Here is a 26,078-nt window from a genome sequence, read left to right as displayed (position 1 = left end):
TCTGTCTTATCTCAGTGTGTTCAGTTTACGCTTCCTTGTCTCGTCAGTTCTGATTTGCCCCAGCTGTGTTTCCCTCCTGTTGTCCATTCCCTGATTGCTCCCTCTATGTATTTAAGCCTTGTGTTCCAGTTTGTCATGTTGGCGATCTTCCCCCCCCCCCGTTTGTAAATAGTTTGGTGTTTTGATGAAAATAAATGTCTTAATTTGCTTTGATGTAAATAGTTGTCGATACTTTCGTTTTGGGATTTATTTATTTATTTTTTTTAATTTTTTCCCTCCCCTTTTTATTTTTCCTGTGTTGCACGCCGGTTGTCTAGGCCGGGGTGTAACACTACAGACAAGTGGTTCTGACTGCTGGGGCACAGAGCTGGAAAAAAAAAGAATATGACCAAGGGAATCCTTTTTATTGTTAATGCCTGATTAAAACAATGCAGAGTGAGAAGTATTCTCCATTTCTTGATATGACAAGTATAAGAGCCACTGCTTTAAGTGAGGCATTCATCAGAAGGACAACAAGCATCAATGCCAGTTTGAGTTCCTCATATGTGGTTGTCCTCTTACCCCAATCCGGTCAGGTGGTTGGTGTGGCAGCAGTGGCTCAGCGGCTTTCGCCCCTCCAGGGATGAGGTCTGGTGTGTGGGTCGGAGGACAGGAGGAGCGGCTGACTCCTTCAAAATCCTCGCCTGGCAGTGCCATCTGAGAACAGCCACACTGCACATCATGATCCGGCTTCCTCCCTGATATCAGGTAGGTTTTCAGTTCTAACAAGAGAACAAAAATCAATTTAGAGGAGTGTAGCATAACTTTCACTTTACTGGTTGAGTGAGATTAAAAAGAAGTGAATTGCAGAGCACAACCGATGATAATTTCTTCAAAGCGGTGTCACTTAACACAATCCTAACAGCAGTGGCTTGCAATTGCTAAATTATTACTCGAGAATTTGTAAAGACCAGTCATCATGTGCCTCTGAATTCCCAAAGAAAGCAAATTTTCTTACTTACATAAAAAAAAATCAACTAAAATGGTGTAGTAACTTTTAAATTAGGGTCTATTTCCCTGAGAGGCACCACTGCACATGTTGCCGATAAAAAAGGACTGGATTATGTTGAAAATATGGACTTTGGGCAAATTTCTTTTGCCATTATGAACAAACAGATGGTCATGTTCAGGAATATGAATATGAACTGCTGACATGAGTCATTTTTATGGTGGTATGTACTGAGATGATCCACCTGGGTTTTAAATGTTAACCACTGTTAGATGTAACCAAAAATCTGATGATTCGGGCAGGTCTGTAACTGATTTGTCAATAAACTAATTTAATAATGAAAGGGCAGAAAAAAGTCATTTGTAGCTGTTTTAGGTGTGTGGGTACAACAAGGAAGCGCTAAGGACACACCCTCCCTTCCCCGATCAGCACAACGCTGACCGTTAGCCATTAATGGCATTCGAGGAGGAAATTTTATACTTGTAAAAAATCATGGCTAGGTGTAGACACACACTCTTCAAGCACACATGATCCATGCTTATTGGATTTACACAAATGCTGACAAGCCAACGGTAATGCAATATTGGGTGTTTCACAAACTGTGTTTGCATATCAGCCCACGGCTCAGGCCTATTCACCCCGCTGAAGAGCCAACAAGGAAATATACAAACAGTGGATTAGAGAGATGGCCCATAGCCAGCTACTATCAGCATGTCCAAACATACAGTAACCTGGCTAGCTGGCCTCATTGTTCAAACAGCTAAAGACGCTAACCATATTAGCAAGGGGGGTGACTGGAAGAGCATCTAAAGGGTTACAGTGACATGGTCTATAACAGGTCATGTGCTCTCTACTGTAAACTGACTGATGAAGTTACTATCATTAAAATGTGAACTATTTACTAGTAAAATTGAACTTGATGGCCTGCAAAAAGATATGTTTTCAATAAACTATCATTTAATCTACATAAGTGCTATTCCAGGTATGCAAGATAAGAGCTCTTAGGACAAATACACATTATTATCAGCGCATGCCTAGCTCAGCTATGTATGAGACCTTTTCAGGGGTTCTGTGGTCCCTGCAGCTTCATGCATGTGCTATGTGCAAACACTTGCTTGCATGCTTCATACACATGTAGTAAAGATTTAATGTTTCCAAAAATCATTTCAGGTGAAGACTGAACTGGATACATCTCAGTAATGAATCCCTGTCATAAAAATAAATGTTAGATTTTTTTTCTGTTTTGTTCTTGAAAAAACAAAACAGACAAAACTGAGGTATGAACTGTAATTCTGGCCTAAAAATTGAGCTACGAACCAAGCTGTGGATCTGGAGAATCTGTACAGCCCTAAGAAATCACATTTCTGACAGATACTCTATTGTACAGTCAATTACTCTACTTGGGAGGAACGAAAGCATAATTCAAGAGTTCTGAAATAAAGATCTGAGTGCTCGTTCTATGAAATTCCTCGTGATCTGTCTGCATGCCAATGTACTGTTTTCATTTAACTGAAAAAAGAGGAAGATATGTAACCATGTGTCAGTCTGATACGTGTGACTGATGAGCATCCAGTTTATATGTGAAAGCTCGTGCGTCAGTCTGATGCTGAGTGGGAGTGTTTGTAAGTTGGTCTGTGTGCTACAGAAGATTATCAAACACACACATTTCCATCTCTTTCAGTCCTCCTGCAGGGAGTTAACTCTTCTACTCTCTCCAGTTTTTGTACTTTTATTAAATTAGTCTAATGGAGCGAAATGTGGATACAAAATTTTTACGTACCTCTAAAAAGTCCAAGGGATGGTGTAAAGTAAAGCTAAATTATTCAAGTTTTTTATTTATGAATAATTAAAATGAAAGAGACGGACAAGCTGATAGCCAGTACTCTTAAAAAAAAAAAACGAAACCCAGAAGTTGGCCAGCAAACAAAAGCCGCACACACACAGTTCACAAGCTGCACAAACTCTCTGGTACTAGAGCTCGCCTTTCTCTGGCCTTAAGTACTCTGGCCTAATTTCTGAGTAGAGTCAGCTGCACAAAAGCATGGCACCTAAGGTGGGAGAGACGGTGGACACACACACACAGAGTCAAAATCACAGCAGGCCCAGCTGGGGCCGTAACAGATACTGTATTGGTACAACTGACACTAATACCTAGGTATCAATTTCTTTTTCTAACCGGTTGCGTTTGATAAAAGTCTAAGAAAACTTCCAACTGATAACGGTATTGGCTGAACTAATTTTATTATTAGATGTATAATAGCTTTATAGGGTTTTAATCCACTGTAAGATGCAAAAATTCTCTATTTAGAGATTTGAACCAACAGATGTGAGTTGCAGTTTCACCAAAACTTGTTATTAAGCTTCTTATCACCATAAAAATCATTCTGTTAAACTAATTTAATCATTCGAGTGTCCTGTGCTTTATTTTGGGCCCTTGAACCAGTCAGTGTCCTCACCCTGTGCTACTCAACTACAAGAATCTGTGTTACTTTATGTATGAATAATTTGTACAACAGTGACGTGGGACTTGGATGGATCATTTAGACAACGAGCCTAAATCGGAACCAAATAATAAAAAAAAATATTAAGAAACACAATGACTGATGGTTTCGTGGATTAAAATTATGTGAATTAAACGCTTTGCACTGCGCAATCAACATTTCGTAACCTGACCTCAACTAAAGAAGATTTCTGACTGCAATACTAGAAAGCACTCTTTGCGTCAGAACACCAAATGAGGGAATGCCTTTTGGAAACATATCATTCATCACCCTAGTGAGGTTTTAAAAGCCTGTGCCCAGAATCTATGTCAATGAGGCTAAAAGCTCTTCTGGAGGCAGTTGGCCCACAAGCTTAGTAACACACTTTCATTTTTCATAGATGAGAAGCCAAGAAATTCCTTAAGATGCATCAGTCTGACACCAAGAAAACTCCAACTGTACTGAATTGGCAGAGAAACCAGTCAGTAAATCTGATTACATAACCGGTAAACAAGAGTGGTCTCGGTGGAAACTTTGAAAATTTGTGTTCCATCTGCATCTATAAGTAGGAGACATTTTGACTTGTATTAATAGGAACTGCACTAGTGTTAATAACTGGTTAATTTAAAGAGTTTAGATAGACGAACATCTATTTTGTGAATTTCCTTCTTACTCCGACGTGCCTTCTTCATAACAAAAACGCTGACATGCTACAGACAAAGATACGGACAACCCAAAAACAGGCACTAGCAAGCGGCACACAGATTGTAAAGATGGTGAAATCGACCTAGAGTATTTTGAAGGCCACTGAGCCTCACAATGCCTGGCATAATCCGCATTCCTTGTCTTCTTCCATTTCAGATTTCAAACGTTGTCAACAGCATGCTTGAAAGTCTAAAACAAACCTTGAGGCAGTTAAACGCTTGACATAACAGACAGTGAAAAGATGACGTTTTCCAGCAGTAAAGTGCACAGCAGGTTGATAGTTGTGCGCATGGATTCAAAGGTATGAGTATCTACTGCTTTCTAAGGGCAGCATACTACTACCTGTCTGTCTATTGATCTTCTACAGGCTCTGTAAAGGCAGCACTCTGGGAGAAACTGACACCAGCACTCTAAGCCTCAATGCAGCTCAACGGGCTTTATTGATTTATTCAGACCAGCTGCCTGGAGCAGAAAGGGTTCAGCTGGGGACAGCTACACATACTACAACCACACATACAAAAACACCACAATGCTCATGCTGTAAACACTTAGCCATATACCTAGACATCTAACAGAGTTAAAAACCTGACCAACCTAAATTACGTGGCAGGATATCTTATAGTTTCTTCCTCTTTAGTCTCCTTTCGCATATCATTTTTCCAGACTAAGCTATTGTCAATGATTTTCATAACAAACATTTTAAACTCTGTGCGTGCATTGATGCAACAGAAAATTACATCTGTCCAGCAACTACCCCCGCCCCCCAACTCCCAAGAATGTCGTCTGTTCTTTGTCAATTAACATCAAACAACATTTGATGTATGTTACAAGACTCAAAAGATTTTTTTTTTTTTTAAATTATAGAGCCAGATAAGATAAGACGTGCTGGCACTGCATGTAGGATAAAACCCAGTTGTTGTTGTTTTCTGCACAAACTTCCAATTTATCGAAGCACGAACAAACGCACAGAGAAACGCGTGCACACATCAGAGATGCAACAACTCAGAGCTCGTCGTGATTACATCTTCCGTGATAGCCATGTGAAGCTGTGTTGCAATGTTTTCAGATCATTCAGGTAACAGAACTGGTAAATACATTGGGAATACATCAGAATATTCTAGTTTGTTTTCGCTTCATGTTCTAATTGCGATCAAATGTTCAGGCCTGTGGTTAAAAAAAGGACACAAACCGAACTGTGGATTTCAATAATTATTACTTTATTATTATTCATCCTTTCACAATCTGTCCATGCATCGTTTCATAATGTTTGTTTTTTTTATTTAATAGATCTGCATTAGATGACCTTAACACACATTGAACCCACTTATTGAGGTTAAAGCCTGCTAAAGACTGCTAAATCATAAACTAACACACAAATAAATAAATCACAACACAGCAAATGAGATTTTACATTAGCAGCGCCGATGTTATCTCCTCCTGTATTAGCTGGACTAGCTTCTTTATGAATTCAATTATGTTTTGTAACAGTATAACGTGTCTCTTAAGCTCCTTGTGGCTTTTGTTTGGACCCTAAAATTATTGGACATCCTAATGAGAAGGCCGAAATGTACCAGTGTGGTCAAGGAAAATATTTGCAACACGCAATGTCAAAACTAACCACATATGACGGTAATGTTGACACATAAAGCAACAGCTACTTTCAGTTTGCTATCTGCTATGCCTTGTTTATGACAAGTTTCTTAGTTTTACAGCTGTATTAACACGCAACTTTAACTTAAAAATGACACAACTGACCAGATGACACTTAATGTCAACACTCATAACAATTATAATAACCAAAAACAAAAACAACTTTATTTTTTTTGCATATCTTACCTCCTTAGCGTATACCGTATTCAGGAAATATGCAGCATCTCCATGTGGGAGACACATAAAGTGGATGAATCAAACTAACATGCACACACAAAAGTACCATTTTCTAAGCGTATGACTCATCGAAGGTAATGCAATGCAGTACGATTGCTCTTTTCCCTTATAGTCTCATACATTAGAAACCATCTCCCAACTTCTTAACACACGTGCACGGCTGGTTTTACCAGACCAGATCCACACAGGCATGAATCAATTAATCAATCAGTGAGACACGAAGATGAATGGAGAGGAAGTAAAGCTGAGTCGTCACATTCCACATGCACACTTGAAGCCCATACACATCATGGCTACACATACTCACCTACACAAACACACACGTGCTACACAAACACACACGTGCTACACAAACACACACGTGCTACACAAACACACACATGCACACACAGAAAATTACTCTCCAGAAAACAGACTCCCAATTCCCTGACACTGACACACATATAAACGCGTTAGTAGTACTTGGAAAAATGGCAAATTCCCCAGGAATTTAGTCCTTCTTTGAAAACACCTGGACCAGGAACCAATGCTTATCCCAGGGGAATTCTCCTATGATGTGACGCACAGTGTATTTAATTTAACAATTTAAATGACAAATAATTATATGGAATATAAATACAAATATTTTAGAGCCTAATTTTAAAGATACAGTGTGTAAAATACCACTGCTAGATGTCAGATTGCAGTCAAATGAATACTGTCTTCTTACCCCAACCAATTCAAGTGCACAATCCTACTAAGGTGATTTGTTGAAGAGCTCCTGAACTTTTGTGTCGGTAAAAGTTGCTGCTTTGGCCTAACAGTACCTGACAAGCTGGTGACAGGAGGGTCAGATGTATAATCTTCTGACACTAAGTGATTGGGCCGATAAATAAGCATATTTGTGCAAATTTTTGCTTGTTAGAGCCTTGACTTCAGTTCAGGAGATGAGTGTTGAGGTGAGGAGGAAGAGGATGATGTGGAAGGAAGGAGAGGGGGACAGGAATGGAAGAGGAAGATGAGAAAGACGTAATTCAAAAGAGATAATACACATGTACAAATGTGAAATGGTTAGCTAGAGATATCTGTAATTTTAAAATTATTTTACGTGGCTGGTCTCGAGCCGCATACATAAAATGCGATCAGGCAGGATGGTGAAATCAGTTTTGGCCACTATTTTCAAAATGGAGACCAACATGGCGACTTTGATAAATTGTGATGGCCTTTTTCACTTTCCGATGTCATACAGCACAATGATTTGCTCGTACATACAGGCTGAATGATTTTGCAGCTTTGCATTGATACACACCCTTAGTACATATAAAGATAAACTCCTGAAAGGTAGTTCTACAATTCGTAAGCACAAACGTAAACATGAATCGAGACAGACTCGATCCAAAAAATGTGTACAAGTGTGCAACAAGCATACCGAGCCAAATGTCTGGGCAAATGTTTTAAAACTACATCTGACATTTCAGACCATCCCCAGAGAGATGGCTCATTCCCAACTCACTACTTCCTGACAAATGACCTTTGACTTTATGGCAACTTCCAACCACATGATCAAAACAGTGACCCAAAGGTCGCTGACTCCCCTCTGGTCCCACACACAGAGAAGTGAACGTATGTGAATACAAAAGAGGGATGGAGACACTTCAGCAGACTAATTAAAGAACTTCCATCGTTCTTTGTTTTCTCATTCTTTCATTTTGCTGCTTGAACAATCAGAAATAAACAAATCCAGAGCTAAAAACAGATTTAAACTTGTTTCCCCCTTTCATAGATTTATCCTCCAACTGTCCAATTTTATTCACGTTCACCTTCAACTTCTTCTCCTTTGTCTCGCCAGACCTTACATCTCGCAGCACCTCTCGCTACCTATTTTTATAGTTGATCTGCCTCGTCTCTGCTGTCTTGTTCTTTCCCTTTTTTTTCAGCTGTCTGCCTTCAACTTTCTCCCACCGCTCACTCTTCCCCTCTCCAGCCCTTCCCTTTCCTATCCTCCAGTTTTCTCCCTGGTCCGTGGCGGGTCTTGAGAACAGGGCTCGACAATAGCAGAAGCCTCCATATTTGGACACGCTGATGGAACCGAGGGATGAGGCTCTCACACGATCCTCCTTCAAATACCCTCCCATTCCTCCCTCTCATCCATCCCTCTATCCCCCCTCCCTTCCCTCTTTTGTGCCATCATTTTAGTCCAGGGAGTTCCTCACTCTCTCCCTCTGCTTCATCCATTTCTTTTCCTTTGCACCACCTCCTTGATCTTTTAAATGTCATTGCTGGGATTTAATAAAGCGTCTATAGGGACCCTGGTGGGTTTCTTCTCTGGTTTTGGTCAAACACGAGACCTTGGTCCCATCGCCCAAGGGTTTGTTCGCATATTTCTAAATTGGTCTAATCAGGAAAAGTTGTAAAAGTCTGTAAAACAACACAAAATGTTGACTTTGTTTTTTCATGTACATATTTTGGAGTTGGCATTAATGGATTAAGGTTGGGGTCATGGGGATTTCCTATTAACATTGTGTTTTAAGAAAACATATTAGCATTTTCATCACCCGCAGTTTGTTTGCGCCACAATCAGGAGGTCCTACAAGTGTGTGAGTGCGCGGCATGCAGTACAGCGGGTTGACAGGAAAAGTGACGCACTCCAACTGCCACTGCGTCACTCTGATAAACATACAATCACGCACGCACACACAGCTGTTAAAAGGCATTTAAGTGTCTCACTTCGCAGAGTCTCTTGAGTTTCGCCCGGGGAGGTTGCTGTTCAGCGGCAGAGGAAAGTCCTTGAGGAAGAAATGACCAACCTTGGTCTTGCTCGGGAGAGCTGATGACGACTGATGCATCACTTTTTTGGGTGTGTTTTTTTTAATGCATGCGCACACGGATGGGCACATACTAATCTTGACTCCATAGTGTGGTGGTTAAACCTAATGCAAAACACATGCAGTGCGGTGACAGATATTTATTGTCTCCGTGAGATCTTATCTGCTTCTGGTGCAAATGAACTTGACTTGCAACACTACAGAGAACAACTGTTGCACAGAGTGAATCATTCTGCTATCTGCCATAGATTCACAATGTCCAGTCACACAGTCACAAAGACACATACACACCTCCTTGCTGCCCAAAGCTAGTTTGTGGGAAATCCTTGGGAAAAGGTCATAACCACAGAATATGCTCCCTCTCTTCTTTTTCCCCTCCCTCTTTTTCTCTTTCCACTGATGTCACACAACTCTCTCTTTCCACAGACCACCAAGGGACGCCACTTTGCATTCCTATTATAGTATGATTTTACTGATACAGGTTTTTTGAAGGCTATTAAAAAGATATTTGGAAAAAGAACTTCTGCCATGTTGTTGTTCAGTGGCAAACCTCCACTAAAACAGCTCACTGTCTGGGCAGTATTTACTTCTAAGGAAAAAGAATTGTATTTTGTGTACAATCAATTTGTCTTCTTTGTTCTTTTTAAACATATTTGTAGGCTTTTGTTATTGGCTCAATAAAAACAATAGATAATTGTTTTTTTCATGATTTATGTGCATTTAATACATCTGTGGCATTCATTTCATTGTTCCTTATATAACATTATTATCACTTTGACATTCAGATATATCTATTGACACTAAAGGAAAGGTCAGAGGTCAAATGTGACATGATATTTTACATCTTTATATGGTACTTTCTATATAGTTGACAACACACACCACACTCGTAAAATTCATAGTTTCTAAGTTATAATGATTTTTAATCCATTTTCTACCAATAGATCATTAGGTTTACCCTAAAGGCCTTGGTGGATATAAGCAGAAATGAAGGGGTTGTTAACATGACTCCACTCTATATTCATACAAAGTTTCATCAGATTTCATTCAAAGCTTTTCGAGATCTCTTGTTTACAGACAGAAAGACATGCATGCAAAAACAGAACCTCCTTTGTGAAGGTAACCAGAAAGTGAAACTCTGAAAACTGAGAATCTCCTTTGTGGGAGTGTCCGGCACCGTTATATGTGGCATGAACGTGTTTTTAAATGGCAGGAGAAACCAGAGCAAAGCTGTAAACAAGGATGACATGTGAACGCCATACAGAAAGACCATGGCTGGGTTAGAAGCTAGGCCCATCTTTCTATGAACCACTGGCTATTTTGGGTACAACAAACAAGTGTTTTAAGAAAACACTCAGTAACTCATAACTTATGTAACTTATGTGTATGTATGCACTTCTCGCTTCTCCGTAATTGGATATGCTAATTCTCAAGGTCTCACACCTGCAGTCACGTCTTCTATGTGACCAAAGGGCATGTTGGGAAACAAAGGAAATTATTGACTGAACTTGGCAGGTTAGCGAAAAGTCGCCACACCCAGCAAATCAGATCCTTTGTTGAACAGATGGAAATCTTCTACAGATTGCCATTTTTTTTACTTAACTGTAACTACTAATGCGAGTTTTCCTTTCTTTTACTCAGTGAAATTATTCTGACTGTGGATACTGTGTTGTGGAGTGCTTGCACCGTGTCTCTATAATTATGCTTGCAGGTCATTTTGACCCACGTGCCATCAGAAACCTACAAAACCCAGGCACGAAAAATCTGTTTTTGTTGTTAAAAATTACTTTATTTTCACTAATTACAACATTGAAAACATTGAAAACATTGAATAACAGCGACTTATCCCAGTGGCTTTATAGCGCGGCAATGTCAGAGGCAGAATAAACTGAGACTCAAGCTTATAGATGCTTTTGTTTGTAGCCTAACCTTAAACAACTCATTTGCTATTTTTAACTGAGTTAGTGGCTCTGCATCCAGGGGTGTTTGCTATTTTTGTTTTTTAAACGAATGAATGATGTGTCTGTGACAACATCTCATAATATGTGATCGTTCAAATGACTCATTGCATACATAGGGAACACTTTGTATGTAGCATACAGTGGAAAGTAAAACACAGCGGTCCTAATATCTCAAATCCAAAACTTCTTTGAATTCATTCAATTAAAACAGAAAACTGTAAAAGCCAGAATGTAATGCCTCCCTGTCTTTTTCCATCGCAGCTGTGATATTTAAAAAGAACATTTTACACACTTAAAAAGGAAAAAAATACACATCTACACAAAACCTTGCCTGCAGTACAATGTGCCAGTCAAACAGTTGAGCAAAGTGTTTGTCTTCCATTCTTTGCTCATGCCTTGACATATCTGGGATGTGACTGCCCAAATCTTATTCTGCCTGTTCCCCTCACAGGCTATAAACTCTTTTTCTCCAAGCACTTCGGCTTTTATAAACCAGTGCAACGGAAGCTCATGGATTTTTTAACAGGCTAGGGGCTGCGCTCCGTATCTATTATTCAGAACAGCCGTTTAACACAGCACCACTCCAGCAAACCATAGCTGGCACACACATACACAGACACACACACACACTCACAGGGCAGTAGAGGCAAACCACGATGCTGCCAAACTGACACGCGCAGCTGCTACGAATGTGGAATTTTAAACAGCTGTCAGATTACACAAACAGACATAAAGAGCAGAATAACTAGCAGGTAAATTAGACATATTATTGTGTTGTGTGCAAAGCCTAAATGAAAGTCCGCAGATGTCCATGGCCCAACCTTGAACCACGCGCCAACGTGCACACGTTCAATTTTTGCGATTCTACCAGTCATAAAATCTCTTTGAGCTGGTCAATTAGTAACAGCGAGGCAGGAGTGTCAGGTAGGCCTTTGCCCCCAGAAAGTGAATTATTATGGCAATCTACCATTCAATGGTGAAAGGGATGACCATGACAAGGCAAAAACTCTCAGGGTCTGATGGCACGAACTGCATCTTACCACATAACCATGATATCAATGGCTTAAACCCGGTCACAGAACATAATAAATGTTATCATCTACTCTCCGAGTCCTCCCACATTTCTTGTGTGCCTCTGAACGAATTCATCGGAATTTCGTCCCCAAACACCGGGACTGATAAAGAGCGGGATTTTTATTGTGTTTTCACACGATTCTTGTGTTTACACAAGCCAGCTTTATCAATCTCTACCTAATGTTGACATTTTTAGTCTCCACTTTAAGCTGTGCTAGCTATTTCACTATATGCCACCCTTTGTACTTCACACAAAGGGTGGCACCTTTGCATGAAGTAAAAAACCAACAAAAACAATCAACAAGTCATATTCTAGCACCGTCACATGGCTTCATGTGATCATGCTGAAGACTTCTGGATATGAGCTAAACGCAGGCAAACATACACCAAATGTAAAGACAGCGCAACGTGTGCCAACGCTGTTAGGTAAAGCTCCACTGAAGCTCAAATATGAACACGGGCATGTGCAAACACACAAATACATGATGGACTCACGATGGACAGAGCTATGCAGGTGACTCCTGAGTAAGGTGTAGGTCGTAGAAAAGACTAGTTATAGATTAAATGTAGTTGTGTGTGTCTGTGTGTGTAGTCTTCTTGAGGACCAGTTTGATTTTTAAAACGCAGAGTGGAGGATGTTTTGGCTACTTTCAAACATCTCGCTGTTGGGTTATAATGGTTCGAGTTAGAATTAGATTTATTTACTTCTAATACAGGTTGACTTCATAATTTAATTTAAGTACATGTACATGTACAAATGCATGTTTGTGTTTGCTATACATCTGCAATCAGACTAGGACAGGGCCGGGCACGCTTATCAACACTGAACACACACACATACACGTTTGAGTCATGTCATTCTTGGGCAATGGAAATGACAAACTTCTAGTGAAATAAGCCGGTTGTTTGAATAACAGCAAGGTGATTAGACAGCTGCCTGGGTGAGGGAAAACTAACTGTTACTACAGATCTATTTAAAGAAACAGATGCAGAGGATAACAGAGCGTTATTACAGGTCATTCAGACGTTAGAAGGAAGGGAAACTGTGTTTCTGTTAGAATCAAGACAAAGAAGACCATCTGTAGAAAGGTCCTGCTCCTATTATATTCTGCTGGTTCATTAGCTCCTGACAGTCAGAGTTACATTATGATTTACTATCAGATCTACAACATCATTTCTCTCTCTGGGACACACAGAGCATTAATGGTAATGGAATTAGGATGTACTTAATATAATACTGCAGGAGACCATTTTGCAAGTCATTTCTGAGCAATTTGTGCATGTACAAGACTGGAGAGCAGAGCAGCGTCACGCTGGTAATGCTTTTCGGCTTTGAACGTCTTCACATTATGCTAAACTTCATCAGGTGTCAACTGAAAATCATTTTAAATTTTAAAAAGTAGTAATATGAACTAAAACACGCACACACAGCTTTATCAGGACAAACTGATTTGCTACGCCTACAAAAATCTCACTCGTTCAGCTTAGTTTCACTTGGATGATATTTTTCCCCATCCATGCCTGCAGTGTTGCTTCCATACTATATTTCAAGGATGTACATATTTGACTCCAGGTGTGAAAAATGAAGCCGATGGAGAAGATCAAATTCTTTTTAAAGGCCACCACAGGCTGCAAAAAGAACCCTGACTATACGGAAGTCTATGAGAAAATTGCTTTATTATTTCAGTAAACATCTTTAAAATGAATTGTAGAAGTTTAGAGTCTTCCTCAGTACAGTATGATCTCATTTTGCAGTTTATGATTCTAGTTACAGTAAAACAGGAGGGCTTCACTACTTTGTGACTGACTGTTGCTACCATATGAATCGAAGATATTTTCTTTAGGTTCTCAGTCAGATACACATCTCACAGTCATGTCCAGCTTCATACGTCCATCCATTCATTTTCTTCTGCTTATACAATTAAAGCTACCATGGGGCAAGAGGCAGGGTGCACCCTGGACCGGTCGACAGCCTGTTGCATGGCCAATACAAAGAGACAGACAACCACTCATACTCGCATTCACACTTACAGCCAATTTAAAGTCACCGATTAACCTGACCCACTCAAGGCATGGCTTTAGACTTTGGGAACAAGGTGTACTACCTGGAGAGAAGTCACGCAGCCACTGGGAGAACATCCAAACTGCACACAGAAAGGCCCCGGCCTGATGGTGGATTTGAACCACCAAAGTGCGGTCCAACATGACGTAAAACATGACTATTTTGAGGTTAGATTATCCAGGAGGGACCGACCTCCTGCATGAGAGCCAATCAGCAAACAAAAGAGTTGATGAAATAGTTGGAAAATTATTTTATTAAGCAGTTTAGAACACGTGTCAGAAATCAATGTAAACTTCCTAAAATGAAAACATAACAAATAATCTGTAAAGTTTTTCAAAGGAAAAAAACATATCATAAGTGAAATGTTTGATATTTCCAATTAAAAGACTGATTTTGGAGCCTGTGTCTGAAAAAAAAAGAGCTCTACATACACAAACTACAAGTTTTTCACTGCTTACATCCCCCTGTGGTCAAACACTACACCACACCTAACAAACAGTCCCAAATAACAAGAAGAAGCTACTTTTAGCTGCTTCATAAATGTGGTCGCGACTTCAGGTAACTGATTTGATTTGGCAGACTTTTATGCCACATGTTCTTCCTCACACAACCCCAAAGGGATTTGTGGCTCCTCTCAGGATCAAACAGAGCATCTTTTCTCTTGTTAGGCGAATGTGCAAATCTTATAAGTAATAATATAAGTATCAAAATAGTGCTGCTGCCAAGGATTTCAGTAGATTAGCATTTAAAGAAGCTAGAGGAATTAAATCAGAACTGTTTTTACTAGTATGTTACCACCATCAAGTCCCATAAAGCGTTTCATACTGCGCTTTATGGGACTTACAGGATTAGTGAGTGATAAGCATAAGCCCTGGTCCTCTTTAATTGCCTGCAATGTCTGTCACACCTAGAGTAAAAACATTAAGTAGTAAAAGTGGTTATAAAAGCCCAATCATATGCCCATACGTTTATTAAAATATATATAGACCTAGTTTTTCCTTTGTTTTCAGCTCTAACGTTACTGTACTTTTGTACTTATCACTTTTATCATACGCAGTGGATACCGAAAGACACGGAGCCGCTTGGAAGACCACCTAGAGAAGTGATTTCAAGTGACCTTTGAACCTTACAGTGAACGCATTCCTCCAAACAAACAGATCGAGGTGATGCACGTGACAATACCATGAGAGAGCCTTGCAAAAGCAGATGAAATGAGACAAAAAAAGATTTTCTAAGAGAAAGAGATGAACAAACACACAGAGTTTTAAAGCCACCCCGGCAACCTGAGTTCACCTGTGAGTGATAAACTGATGTGTACAGTAAAAGCACCTCTGTGTACATAAGACACAAAGACTTTGATCAGCCATTTCTTATCTTTACTGTAAAACACACACAGGCGGAAGCACAAGCCCACGTTTTGTTTGGCTAGCTAGCGCGGTGATGTAGCTCCCAATGAAGGGTGAAGATCTGAAGAGCAGAGCAAATTATAACGTGGCAGCGAGAGCACTGCTGTGTGTTTCTGTCTCTGTGTTACTGATCATCTCCTCCTGACAGGTTTTGTTAAAAATCAAAAAATCAGGATTAACAGCTGAGAAACTGCAGCTACTGAGCGAAAGCATGAAACACTCTTTGGCCTGTGCAGCTGTCGTGGTTCTTTTGTGCAAAGACTGGTTTCAATAATGATCCTTTTATCATACTGTCAATTTATAAAGCAGTTTTTAATGGTTAATTATCTACCACACCAGACATTTCATCAATACATGTGCGTGCCTGATAAATGTTCAGTGATGTTGTTTAGGGGGGTTTTAGTGTTAGTTGTTGTTGGGGTTTTTTGTGTGTTATTTTACTGATCAGCTAAATGATCAGCAAATCCAGAATATACTTCTTTATACTGGCAAAACTCTAACTAATTAAATCACTGTTCATGTGTTCCAGTAAGGCTTGAAAACACCATGGTTTTAAACTGAAACAGCTCAAATGGAGTTCATATACATTACATGTAATTAATGAGCCAAGGAAAGCTTGTTTTGACATAGTGTGAAAGTCACTGTCTGGGCAGCTTTTGAATGTATTTGCATGAGATTTGGAACTTCTTTTGTCACTTGACCCATGAATACCCCGATCGTGTTGAGACAGATAGGAGGAACGTGCACGGTGGCTTTCACAGTAAATGATTTTGCTAGCATGTAAGATCTGAGATTAATAGAAATGCTGAAAATGAGCCAGTCACCTTTACCTCCAGAAAACAGTGGTTGACGCCAAATATAGTGAAAAGAATACAAACGGCCAGCCCCGTGACACACTAGGGCTGGCCTGGTACGGCTAAGGATCTGCTGTTTGCAACTGCATATTTAGGTGACATGTTTGATTTAGCAAAGACTAATCAGCCTGAGGGCATGGACTTTCCACTGAAACTCCATGCAAGAGTAGGATGGACCAGTTTGTAAATATGTGTGCGAGCGTGTGTGGAAAAAAGCCAAATGCATGCAGCTTGCATGTATACACGTGCAAGCACACAAATATGTATACACACGGGCACCAAGTTTAGACGCAAATCGAAACTGAAAAGGCGCTAGTGCTACGCCATGATACCATGAGAACAGTTCAAGGCTGATACCTTGAGTCTAGCAGACGTATAACAGGCTGCTATATTGTACTGTAAAGGAAAAACATTGCGCATTAGCGCAAGAGATAAAGCAGGGATATAGAAACTGGCTAAACATGAATACACCACAGAAATGTGCTTCCCTCACCACCTGCAGTGAAATCTGAGTGTGTTTGTGTGCTTGAAGCTAAAAGAGATATGGCAGGCCTGGATTAGAGAGGACGGAGGTGACACGAGCATTTGAGCAGAGCAATCAGTGACACAAGCAGGATTTAAATACGAGGCGAAGCAGGAAAATTGAGAATGCAAAAATCATCTCGCTGGAAATAAACTGCGTGTAAAATCTGACAGCACGAACAATAACATCAAAAAGGTCAAGCAGAAAAAAACCACACATGCACAGGAAAGAAATACAGCAGCACACACAGGCCTAATGGGCTTTAATAAAAAAGTTGCTGTAGATTTGGAGCTTTTCAGTTGTGGGTGTGAATAGATATGCATCAAATGAGCAAAGGTAAATGGAAATTGTCATGTACCACTGAGCTGGAGGGAGGATTTGGACCCAAAGTGCAGGATGCAGGACGCAGGACGTGAAAGCGCTTCAACTTTATTACTGGTAACTTAAGAAGCGCTGCTATAACTACCACATAGTTAAAAAAAATTATGACTTCTTCTTCTTCTTTCAAGTAAGGCAAGTTGTAAAGAAAACAGATTCCTCATGGTGCACTGAGATGTGATTTGCATGCTGCGTCATCCATTGCACAAACTGCATTTCTGATACAGGCTGTGTATTTGTAAAGGAGAGAATGGCAAGTGGTGTTTCAGTGAGAGAGAATGAATGGAAGCATGACACCGGAGCCGGCTCATTCAGCCTAGCGAAAGATCTATAGCAAAGCTGTGACTAAAGACAGACAGCAGACAGCACTAAAGCACTGTTACACAACAGGACCACATGTACAGGCCTGGGTGACAGGTGGGAGACTGAGGCAATGAATGTGTTACACAGTGAGGATGAGGCAAAGCAGAGGGAGAGATGCAGTACATGAAAGGGAAGAAGACCCCGACATGGGGTGAAGAGGAGGGGGAAACGCAGCTTACAGACAGAGAACACCGAAGAAACGCACAGAATTAATCACTCGTGTCAGACAAGGAGAACGGACACTGTGAATCATAAAATCTCAGTTTCGCAACTGTCTGAGATTAAAGGTACCGGGGATTAATAACTACTCTGTAACCTATTTTCAAACCCAATAACTGACTAGGGTTGTGTGTTTGAAATTGAGGCGTATGGATAACAAAGGGAACGTTGAGAAATGGGACAGCTCAGTTAGCATTTCACAGTAAGTCAATAAGCAGTATATCAGAAAAAGATGAGAGAGGCCATAACTACACAATAAATTGAGAAAAATTTCCAAATGGGAACATTTGGCTACAGCAGTTGCAACAGTTTATCTTCAGAGTCAAAGATGTCTTAAAGAGCACAATATTCTGGCAGCTTTACAAATCTCTGGTTTAAGGTGAGAAAACTAACACTGGGAAAAGCTACAAAAGTTGGTTAGCTTGCCGATTCTTACCTTTCTCATTACCTGCCTTCTTCTCCAATCTAATATTCACACAATATTTCTCAATAAAAGTTTCTACATTGAGATTCTCTGAAACACAAACACGTCGATGTGCACCACTGCACAGAACAAAATGCATAAAAAGATGCTGGTGGGTAATTTACAAATAGTATCACTGCTCTGCAATCATACATGCACTGCAGCTCCGAACATGCAGATGAGAACAGAAATGTCAAATGTTGCCTGATTAGCTGGTCTTCATCTTGCCAGCTCTCAAGTCTAAGTGATTTAAAAGTGCAGAAGATGTGCAAAGGTGTGAATTTTGTTACATTTGCTGCTAGCGTGTGGGCGTTTCCTGCACGCTTTATCCAGGCAGCTTCCTTCCCTCCCTCCCTAAACCACATGGATTGTTTGCATTAATGTGACTACATCTTAAGCAGACTACTTCCTGCTCTGTGCTACTCATGAGAAAGGATAACTGTGGAAATTATCCTGAACCGGATGTACCGGAAAACCGTGAAAATTGCTGTAATCTGAGTAGTTCCAAATGCATTTCACCTGGCACTGTCGGCAGCAGAGTATGCATCACAGCTGAGCAGATGATTCATTAAGCTGTTTGTAAAATACATAGCTGGGAAGTTAATTAACGCATTTCCCTTTTTAAAATTACATATTGATTATGTACAAATGCAATTTCTGTCAGTTTATCCATATCAGCACAATCTCTAAAAATCCAGTCTGGATCTAGGCTCTCGTTTTTTTGCTCTTTTAAAAACCAAAACCAAACAAAAAACCCATCTCTTTCTCTATGCAACAGAAGCAAACTGTTATTCTCATCTCTCTCCCTGAAGGAAGGAAATGGTTTCTGTTTCAGAAGGAAACTAGATGTCATTCTCCACTTTTCTCTCGCTCAACAAAAGCTGCTTGTCAATATCTCATGTTGTCACTGTTCGCCAGTCTAGAAATAGAAAGTGATGGCACCATTTAGAGCCAAGTGTGAATACGCTCTGACATAAGGCCTGACAATAGAACAGACAGTCTCTTTTCACAAGCAACCCAAGATTAGACGGCCCACGAGGAATTCCCTGCTGGATAGATTAGTTCCACTGATGCCGCTTTCGGCAGACTATTGAGACACACTCTGTGTGTCTATAGGAAAAGATATGTCCGGTGGTTATGTGTCATATTATCACAATTTATCATTTTTTAATTATCAAAAATTATGAAAGAAGTCTGTCATGTTTTGTCTTAAGAGTCCTAACTTAATCAAACCACCACCAGCAGAGAAAAGGCTCGAGCATTGGTATTTGGGAGGCTGTGACAATCACTGTTTATTTTTCACATGATGAATGACTAAGCAATCTATTGCAACTAACTGGACTTAATAAAATATCCTGCTCTTTAATCCCGCTAATCCCACTGTATGAATTGCTGAGATTCCTAAACCACCAAGGACAAAAAAATTCCTATACATTTTTTTCCTCAGCAAACTTTATGAATCATTTACTCATGGACTCCAAACCCTGTAAATGCTGAACAGGTTGCATAAAGCTTCAATTTCGTCCCATACTTTTAACCCTTTCTCTGCTGTCTGTCTAGTCTTTCCAACCTATCGCCTCCTTTTCCTACAAATGGTGGTCACACGACGATGAACACCTGCTTAATCCAGAGGATTCCAACAGAATACCTGCCTCAGAACAGTAAAGCCAGCCAGTCCTGCTATTATCAACCGCTATCTCCAGCTCCTGCTGCCCGACCGCGACAACAAATCCCAAACACAGTCAGAAATATGCAGCAAACACACCACTGACTGAGAGCGCTGAGAAAACAAAAGTCACGTATGGAGGTTCTTTACTTTGAGGAGCACAAAACAGATGGTTAGAAACTGGGTTTAAATAAAGAGTGCCTGATTTGTGCAGCCACGTTGACCTTGTTTGACTTCATGGGAACTGCTTGATCAAACATAAACTTTGTGTATCAGTCACGCTCACAAATCTAAGCCATCTCTGCTGTATATGCCAATACCTATCCTGTTACCCTTGTGCCACAAGCATCTATTTATGTCAATATTATGCAAGTTTCCTGCCTGTAGTGAGGACTTCAAATCTATTTGTTGTTTTGGGAGATTAAAAGGTTCTAATCACAATAACACAAGACTCTGTCTGCAGACTTGTGCTCCCAAATAGCACTTTTATCCCCACAAAACCATTACTGTCATAATTAGGGTATTGATGGAGAGGGTGATATATGTCCGTGAGCAACAACATGACATTATAAATATGCATTGAATGCTGTATAAGAGTTTAAATGTATTGCAGTGGTTTAGTCAAAAATCCCCCGTGCAGAGACAACATATTAACTGACTACTACTTGAATGACATCCAACTGATAGAAACCAAAACTTGTCTCTCTTCCTGGTGCTCTAATCTCTTAGTCTTTAAGGTTGATCTCCCACTTCTGCTGGTAGATTGTTTCAACAGGAATAACTGGTCAGATAACATATTTTAGTGCTGTCTAGACATGCACTGACCCTACTCATTCGCAATGACCAAGTGCTAAGATTAGTTAGCTCTCAAGCTTCCACCTGTATGAATTTATTGAAATGTGATAGCCCGCTCTTCCTGCTGTTTAGCAGCTAATTAGCTCTTTATCCCAGTCCAGTGTTCAGTGCAAATGTTACAAACTCAAAGAACTTTGAAGATAAACCAACTGGTAATCTTTAATTTGTTAATATATCTTTTAAAATAATAATCCATGTCTAAGCAGAATTCAAAGGCAGCAACCCTCTCTGTGTGACTGTCATGCAAAGAAAGTTGAACAACCACTTACCCTTCAGTTTCTCCATCACGCTCGGCCCAGCTCTCTCTGCCACACGTCCATCTTCTCTCAGGTAACGGTCATCCAGGAATCCCACAGTGGCTCCTGATAGGTGAACCTTTCCTGCCACACCCAGTTGCTCCATCAAGTTAGCCAAATTGACATCATTTGACCATACGTCAAATTTAAAGCGTTTTATTCCAAGAATCCCACACAGGACGGTGCCTGTATGGACTCCAACGCGCATGCTGACCGTCTCACGTGTCTCCTGGCAGAACTGCTCGATGGCCTGGATCATGCCTAAGCCCATCTCTACACAGCAGTAGGCGTGGTCCGGTCTGGGCTCAGGGCAGCCTGCTACGCAGTAATAGCAATCACCCAGAGTGCTGATCTTTTCACAACAGGTTAGCTCACAGAGCCTGTCGAAACGTCCAAAAAGGTCATTGAGAAGGCCCACCAAGGCCGGTGCCGACTTGTTGGCAGACATTTTGGTAAAACCCACAATGTCTGCGAAAAGGATGCTGACAGGGTCCATGCGTTTCATGTTGAAAGGCCTAAATATTATCTGCCCACTAGGGATTGAGGTCTTTTTGCGTTTATGATTGTTGTGGGGGTTATTCTTGGAGTTTGTGACACTTTGGGATTGTGAAGCTCCACTGCCCCCTCCGCCACTCACTGAAACTGCTGAGGCTGAGCAGGCACCAGAGGAATATCTCTTTCCAGAGTTCTCACCACCGCCCTCATCGTCCCCCTGCTTCATCAGCTCGTCTGCGACCGGTCGCGGCATGACTGAGTGGATCATGCGCTCCTTCAAGGCCTTCTCCACCTCTAAGTCCTTGCCATGCATGATAGCCTGGCCCACTTTGAGAAACGTGCTGCGAGAACGCACGTCTGACATAATGAACAAATGGATGCCAATCACATGGGCACACAAATGGAGCAGAGCTTTGGCGGGTCCCAGCCAACGGAGAGTGTCAGAAGTCTTTTGAAGGAACGGCAGCCATCCTAATGCCTCAAATAATATAGAATACAGCAGCCCCAACATCACAGAGGCATATAGGCGGACATGGAGGACACTATATAAAATCAACAGCACCTCCATGCACAAAGAAAAGGTTCCCACAGAGGAAATACAAGGGGATGAACATACTGGTGTGCTGTCCTGTGAGGGATGTGAGGCATTCCCACCACCGGCCCTCTCCAGCCCAGTGTAGCCATCGGTTTGTATCTGTGGAGCTAATGTGATGGCGAAGGTAAACGCTATCAGGAGCAAGGAGGTTTGGTTGTACAGCAACGTGTATGACTTTGTGAAAGTAAACAAAAAAAGGAGCACTAGTAAGACTAAAAAGAAGGCTGTAGGGGTTAGGAAGGTGACGGGGTTGCAGCAGTCACTTCTGACCCCAAAGTACACCCCCCAGACCACAGATGCTACTGCCAGGTAGAACAGCACATAACGGAACTGCCGCTGGGTCTGAGGAAAGCACCTCTCTTGGCACGCCTCCTCCAGGATGGGAGAGTCGAACTTGGGGTCCCAGCACTGAGCAGCAGAGCGTTCAAACAGTTGCGGTACCTTCCTGTGAACCCTGGATGTGGAGGTCACAGCCGGTCTGGAGTCTGCCGAGCTGCAGCTGGAGGAGATGCTGCATTTGTGGGTGTTAGGGTTCGTTTTATTCACAGCCCCACGGACAGCAGCCCCTCCTCCCCCACTGTTGGCAGCCCTCAGGGGCTCATGTTGACGCACACGTGGCGCGCTGTTGGTAATCCGCACTGTCACGGCGCCGTCCCCGCTGGAGTCGCATGCCACCTCCGTGTCACGCATAAGAAGCTGCCGATGATGCTGTAGAGTGGCCATATTGACTGGTGTGACGCGGAGACGAGGTGTCAGATATTAATATTTTATGTTGATATCTCCCGATGATTGCTCAGGCAATTAGACGCGGTGCGTGGGCGCCGTGTGTGCACAAGTGGCACGCGGAGAAGGGAGGAGGCGGCGGTGATGGAGTGACAAACAGGCAGACAGAGGGGAAGCGAGAGCAAAGGTGTTTGTTGGAATAATCACACTGCATGAATGGTGAGCACGGGACAGACGTATTTGCTACGCACGCAGCAGCCCGCACACTCACTCACATAAGACGCGCCGTTCCAGTTTCTTGAGCAGTCCATTATCCGACCCCGGGTTTGCGTCAGTACTCACATTACATGTATCCTTCTCCAAAGAGGCTCTGGGTATGAGCCCGGCTTTCTCTCCAGCTGCGGTAAAAACACCGTCATCACTCTTTCTGCCTCCTGAATAGAACATCCTTCTCGGAAAGGAGCCTTTAGTGATGCATCTGTTTTTGTGCCTTTATCAAGTCGGCCCTGTCGTTACATGACTGGAAATGACCTCCTCTGAGTGTGCGCAATATTTCGGTACTACTGACATTACAGTTAGATGCCGTTAGGGAAAAAAAACCCTTACGAGTTCCCTCATTCCACAATAGCACTGTTTGTTTGGTAGGGGGGGAAAGCATTCAAGGCGAATGTTTCATTGTGTGAGCAGATGCTAGATTTAGACTGTCAACAGGCGTCTGGCTACAAAAGTTACTCTGTCCCTTCTTATCTCCACAACATGCGGATAAATGATCCCTTTACACTCCTTGTTTAAAAACAACAACAAAAAACCCTAAAATCTGTGTTATGAACAAGTAGTGCTGAGCACAAAAACGCGTGGACACTTTAAATTCCCTCATTATAAAGGATCAAAAGAAGTAAACTGTTTTCAAAAAAGTAATGTATGAGCTTTATTCTCCCTTTACACAGAATGTATGTTTTTAAGTACTAAATATTTGAATTCTCGTTTGCCTAAAATAAGGGCAAACGTTTAATTCCCTTATTTCCTTTTTAAAGTTTGAGCTCTGTAATGAATGCGGCTTTACCTTCCACTACATCCACTGTCATTGCATGGCTCAGGCTGCTAAGGATTTGCATTTCTTATTCCCATATATTCCCCTTTTATCTTTACAACGGGCCCTTGCAAATATTCCACACCGAGTTATTTCGCAGTCCTGTCCAGTCCAAACCCCAGATCATAAGAGGCCTGACAGGCAGGCCTATTCCCACGGATCCAGCCCCGTCCTTTCCTGAACTCCCTCTCCGGATCTCCACCGTTTGTTTCCCCTCTGCCTTCCAAAGAGGGGCTCGGGGAGGGGGTATGCGCTATTCAAAGACGCATGATCAGAACAGAGAAGAGCAGAAAATAGGCTACCATCCGCTGGCCCAAATTAGCGTAGGTTTGCCTCTGCTGGGAGTGTCTGCAACTTGTTGCGCGCAGTTGGCAAAACATACAGCTATGAGGAACACCCTCGGTCGGAACAGGCTGGTCTATAAATAGTGATGATCAAAACTGTTGCAAATAACAACACCGACAGCGTGTAACATCTTAATGCTTTTCTTCTACCTCCTCTGTAGAAAACCAGAAGCGCCAAAAGCAGAAAACGTTCCCGGTTTTAAAAAGTCGCAAAACGTGTGCAAGTCGTCAGCCACAAACCTCCTCCACTTTCCAAAAAGCTCCCAAACTTTTATCCCAGGCCGTATTTCCTGCGTTTGGAGAGGAGACCCAGTTAAGAGTCTCTAGATATTTGGAGCTGAGGTTGGATTTCCTCCCCTCGCATTCCCTTAGAGCAAAGAAGGCGAAAATCCCCAGAGCAATACAGAAAACCCTTGGATCTCCTCGGTGGGATTAAAAAAAACCCACCCACCAAACAGCGGTGACTTCTAATCTCAAGCAATTCCTTAGGTCTGGATAGTGCTAGTTTTCGCTGGCATGTGTGTGTCCAACAAACACAACACTGTGCGCTCTGGCTGTGGTGCGTCCTCTTCCGTCCGTCGTTGGTGCCACCCTTTCTCTCCCCCCCTCCTGATAAAGCTCTCTGCTGGAGTTGGTGTGGTGGATATAAACACATACAGGTTTGTGGCTGCTTTCGCGGTCTTATCCAGGCGAACGTGGTATCTCCTCTCCTGCAGCTTCCAGGGGTCTTCGCTGTGACTGAAATCCTCGCCCCAGCTGGTGTGCTGGTTGTGACCGAGGAGCCTGTAAAGCAAACCACAGTTTAAAAAACATAGTTTCCGGTCTTGCTTTTCAAGAAACGCAAAGACAGTAAAACATTTTTCACCCCCCCTCCAAAAAAAAACTTCACCTCGCTGCTCTGTAAAGGATAGTGACTCCGAAAAAAAAACACGGGATAGAAACAGGATCACTTAAAAACGCACGAACAACATTTTGTAAGTTAAAGTTTTAAAAAAAGAAGAAACGTTTAAAGCTGGGGAGGGGTGGGGGGCAGCAGGTTTTCACAATAAAAGCAGCGCACCACTTACACCTAAATAAATATAGTACCTTAACGGTATTTTGTCCATGGCAGTGTTTGTGGCGGTTTCAGTTAAAAAACAAAACAAAAAACAATTTGCTTCTTCACAAACAGAAATATCATTTATCAAAAAACCCCAGAAAGGTATGCTGTCGTTGCCTGGCCTAGTTTGCAAGTTAAGCCAGTTTTAATGTTCTTCATTAAAAGGAACCATACAAAAATGTTATAAATGTAATAGATATATAGCTACAGTAACACTTTATTACAAGTACTTGGTTTTTATGTATTTAACTGGAAAATAAGTAACTCAAATAACTAATCAAATAACATAAGTTTTCCAATATTAGTCAGCACTCACCTTAAGCTAAAAGCTAAAGTATAATTAACCTCATATCAAGGTTACAGGCAGCAACAAACCTTTTAAAAGCGATCTTAATTTACCATAATAATACGACACAATTGCCAAACCAGATTGATCACTTTAAGCTAGACTCTGTTACCTTCCTCGATCAGTGTTTGTTGATTGGTGGTTTCCATAAATAAGTACGAAGCTTCGCTGCATCTGGTCAGAGGGAATAACTGAATGTTTTCTGAGTGATTATCTTCACGCCTCTTCACGCTCTTAACAAGCGCTGTTAAATTAACAGTTTGCGCTTATAAAGCATTAATTACAGTAACACCCACAGAAGAACAAGATATTAATCGGCGTGGTTCCTTTTTTGTTTTGCTTGAAATATCATTTCCTGACTGTGGATATCCTGCACCACACTCCGTCATATCTGATGTGTCT

The 26,078-nt window shown here is 41.5% G+C and overlaps 1 protein-coding gene across 2 annotated transcripts in view; it reads right to left on the bottom strand.

Moving 5' to 3' along the window:
- adcy9 (adenylate cyclase 9) overlaps nt 1-25,853 on the bottom strand; it is a 51,474-nt gene extending 25,621 nt beyond the window's left edge. The window contains exons 1-3 of one of the 2 annotated variants that reach the window (XM_005931328.2): nt 25,789-25,853; nt 20,958-25,014; nt 562-761 (exon numbers count right to left, since the gene is read on the bottom strand). In XM_005931328.2, coding sequence (XP_005931390.1) covers nt 562-761; nt 20,958-22,797 — 2,040 coding nt within the window. In that variant the 5' untranslated portion in view covers nt 22,798-25,014; nt 25,789-25,853. The remainder of the gene's footprint in view (nt 1-561; nt 762-20,957; nt 25,015-25,788) is intronic. The other variant, XM_005931329.2, reaches the window with a different exon arrangement.
- Nucleotides 25,854-26,078: the final 225 nt, after the last annotated feature.

Source organism: Haplochromis burtoni, unplaced genomic scaffold (assembly GCF_018398535.1).
Source record: "Haplochromis burtoni strain Fernald_Lab_line unplaced genomic scaffold, NCSU_Asbu1 Contig_140, whole genome shotgun sequence".
In the NCBI taxonomy this organism is placed as follows: Eukaryota; Metazoa; Chordata; class Actinopteri; order Cichliformes; family Cichlidae; genus Haplochromis; species Haplochromis burtoni.
The sequence above is the reverse complement of the archived record's forward strand: the minus strand, read 5'-3'. Positions and strand labels throughout refer to the sequence as shown.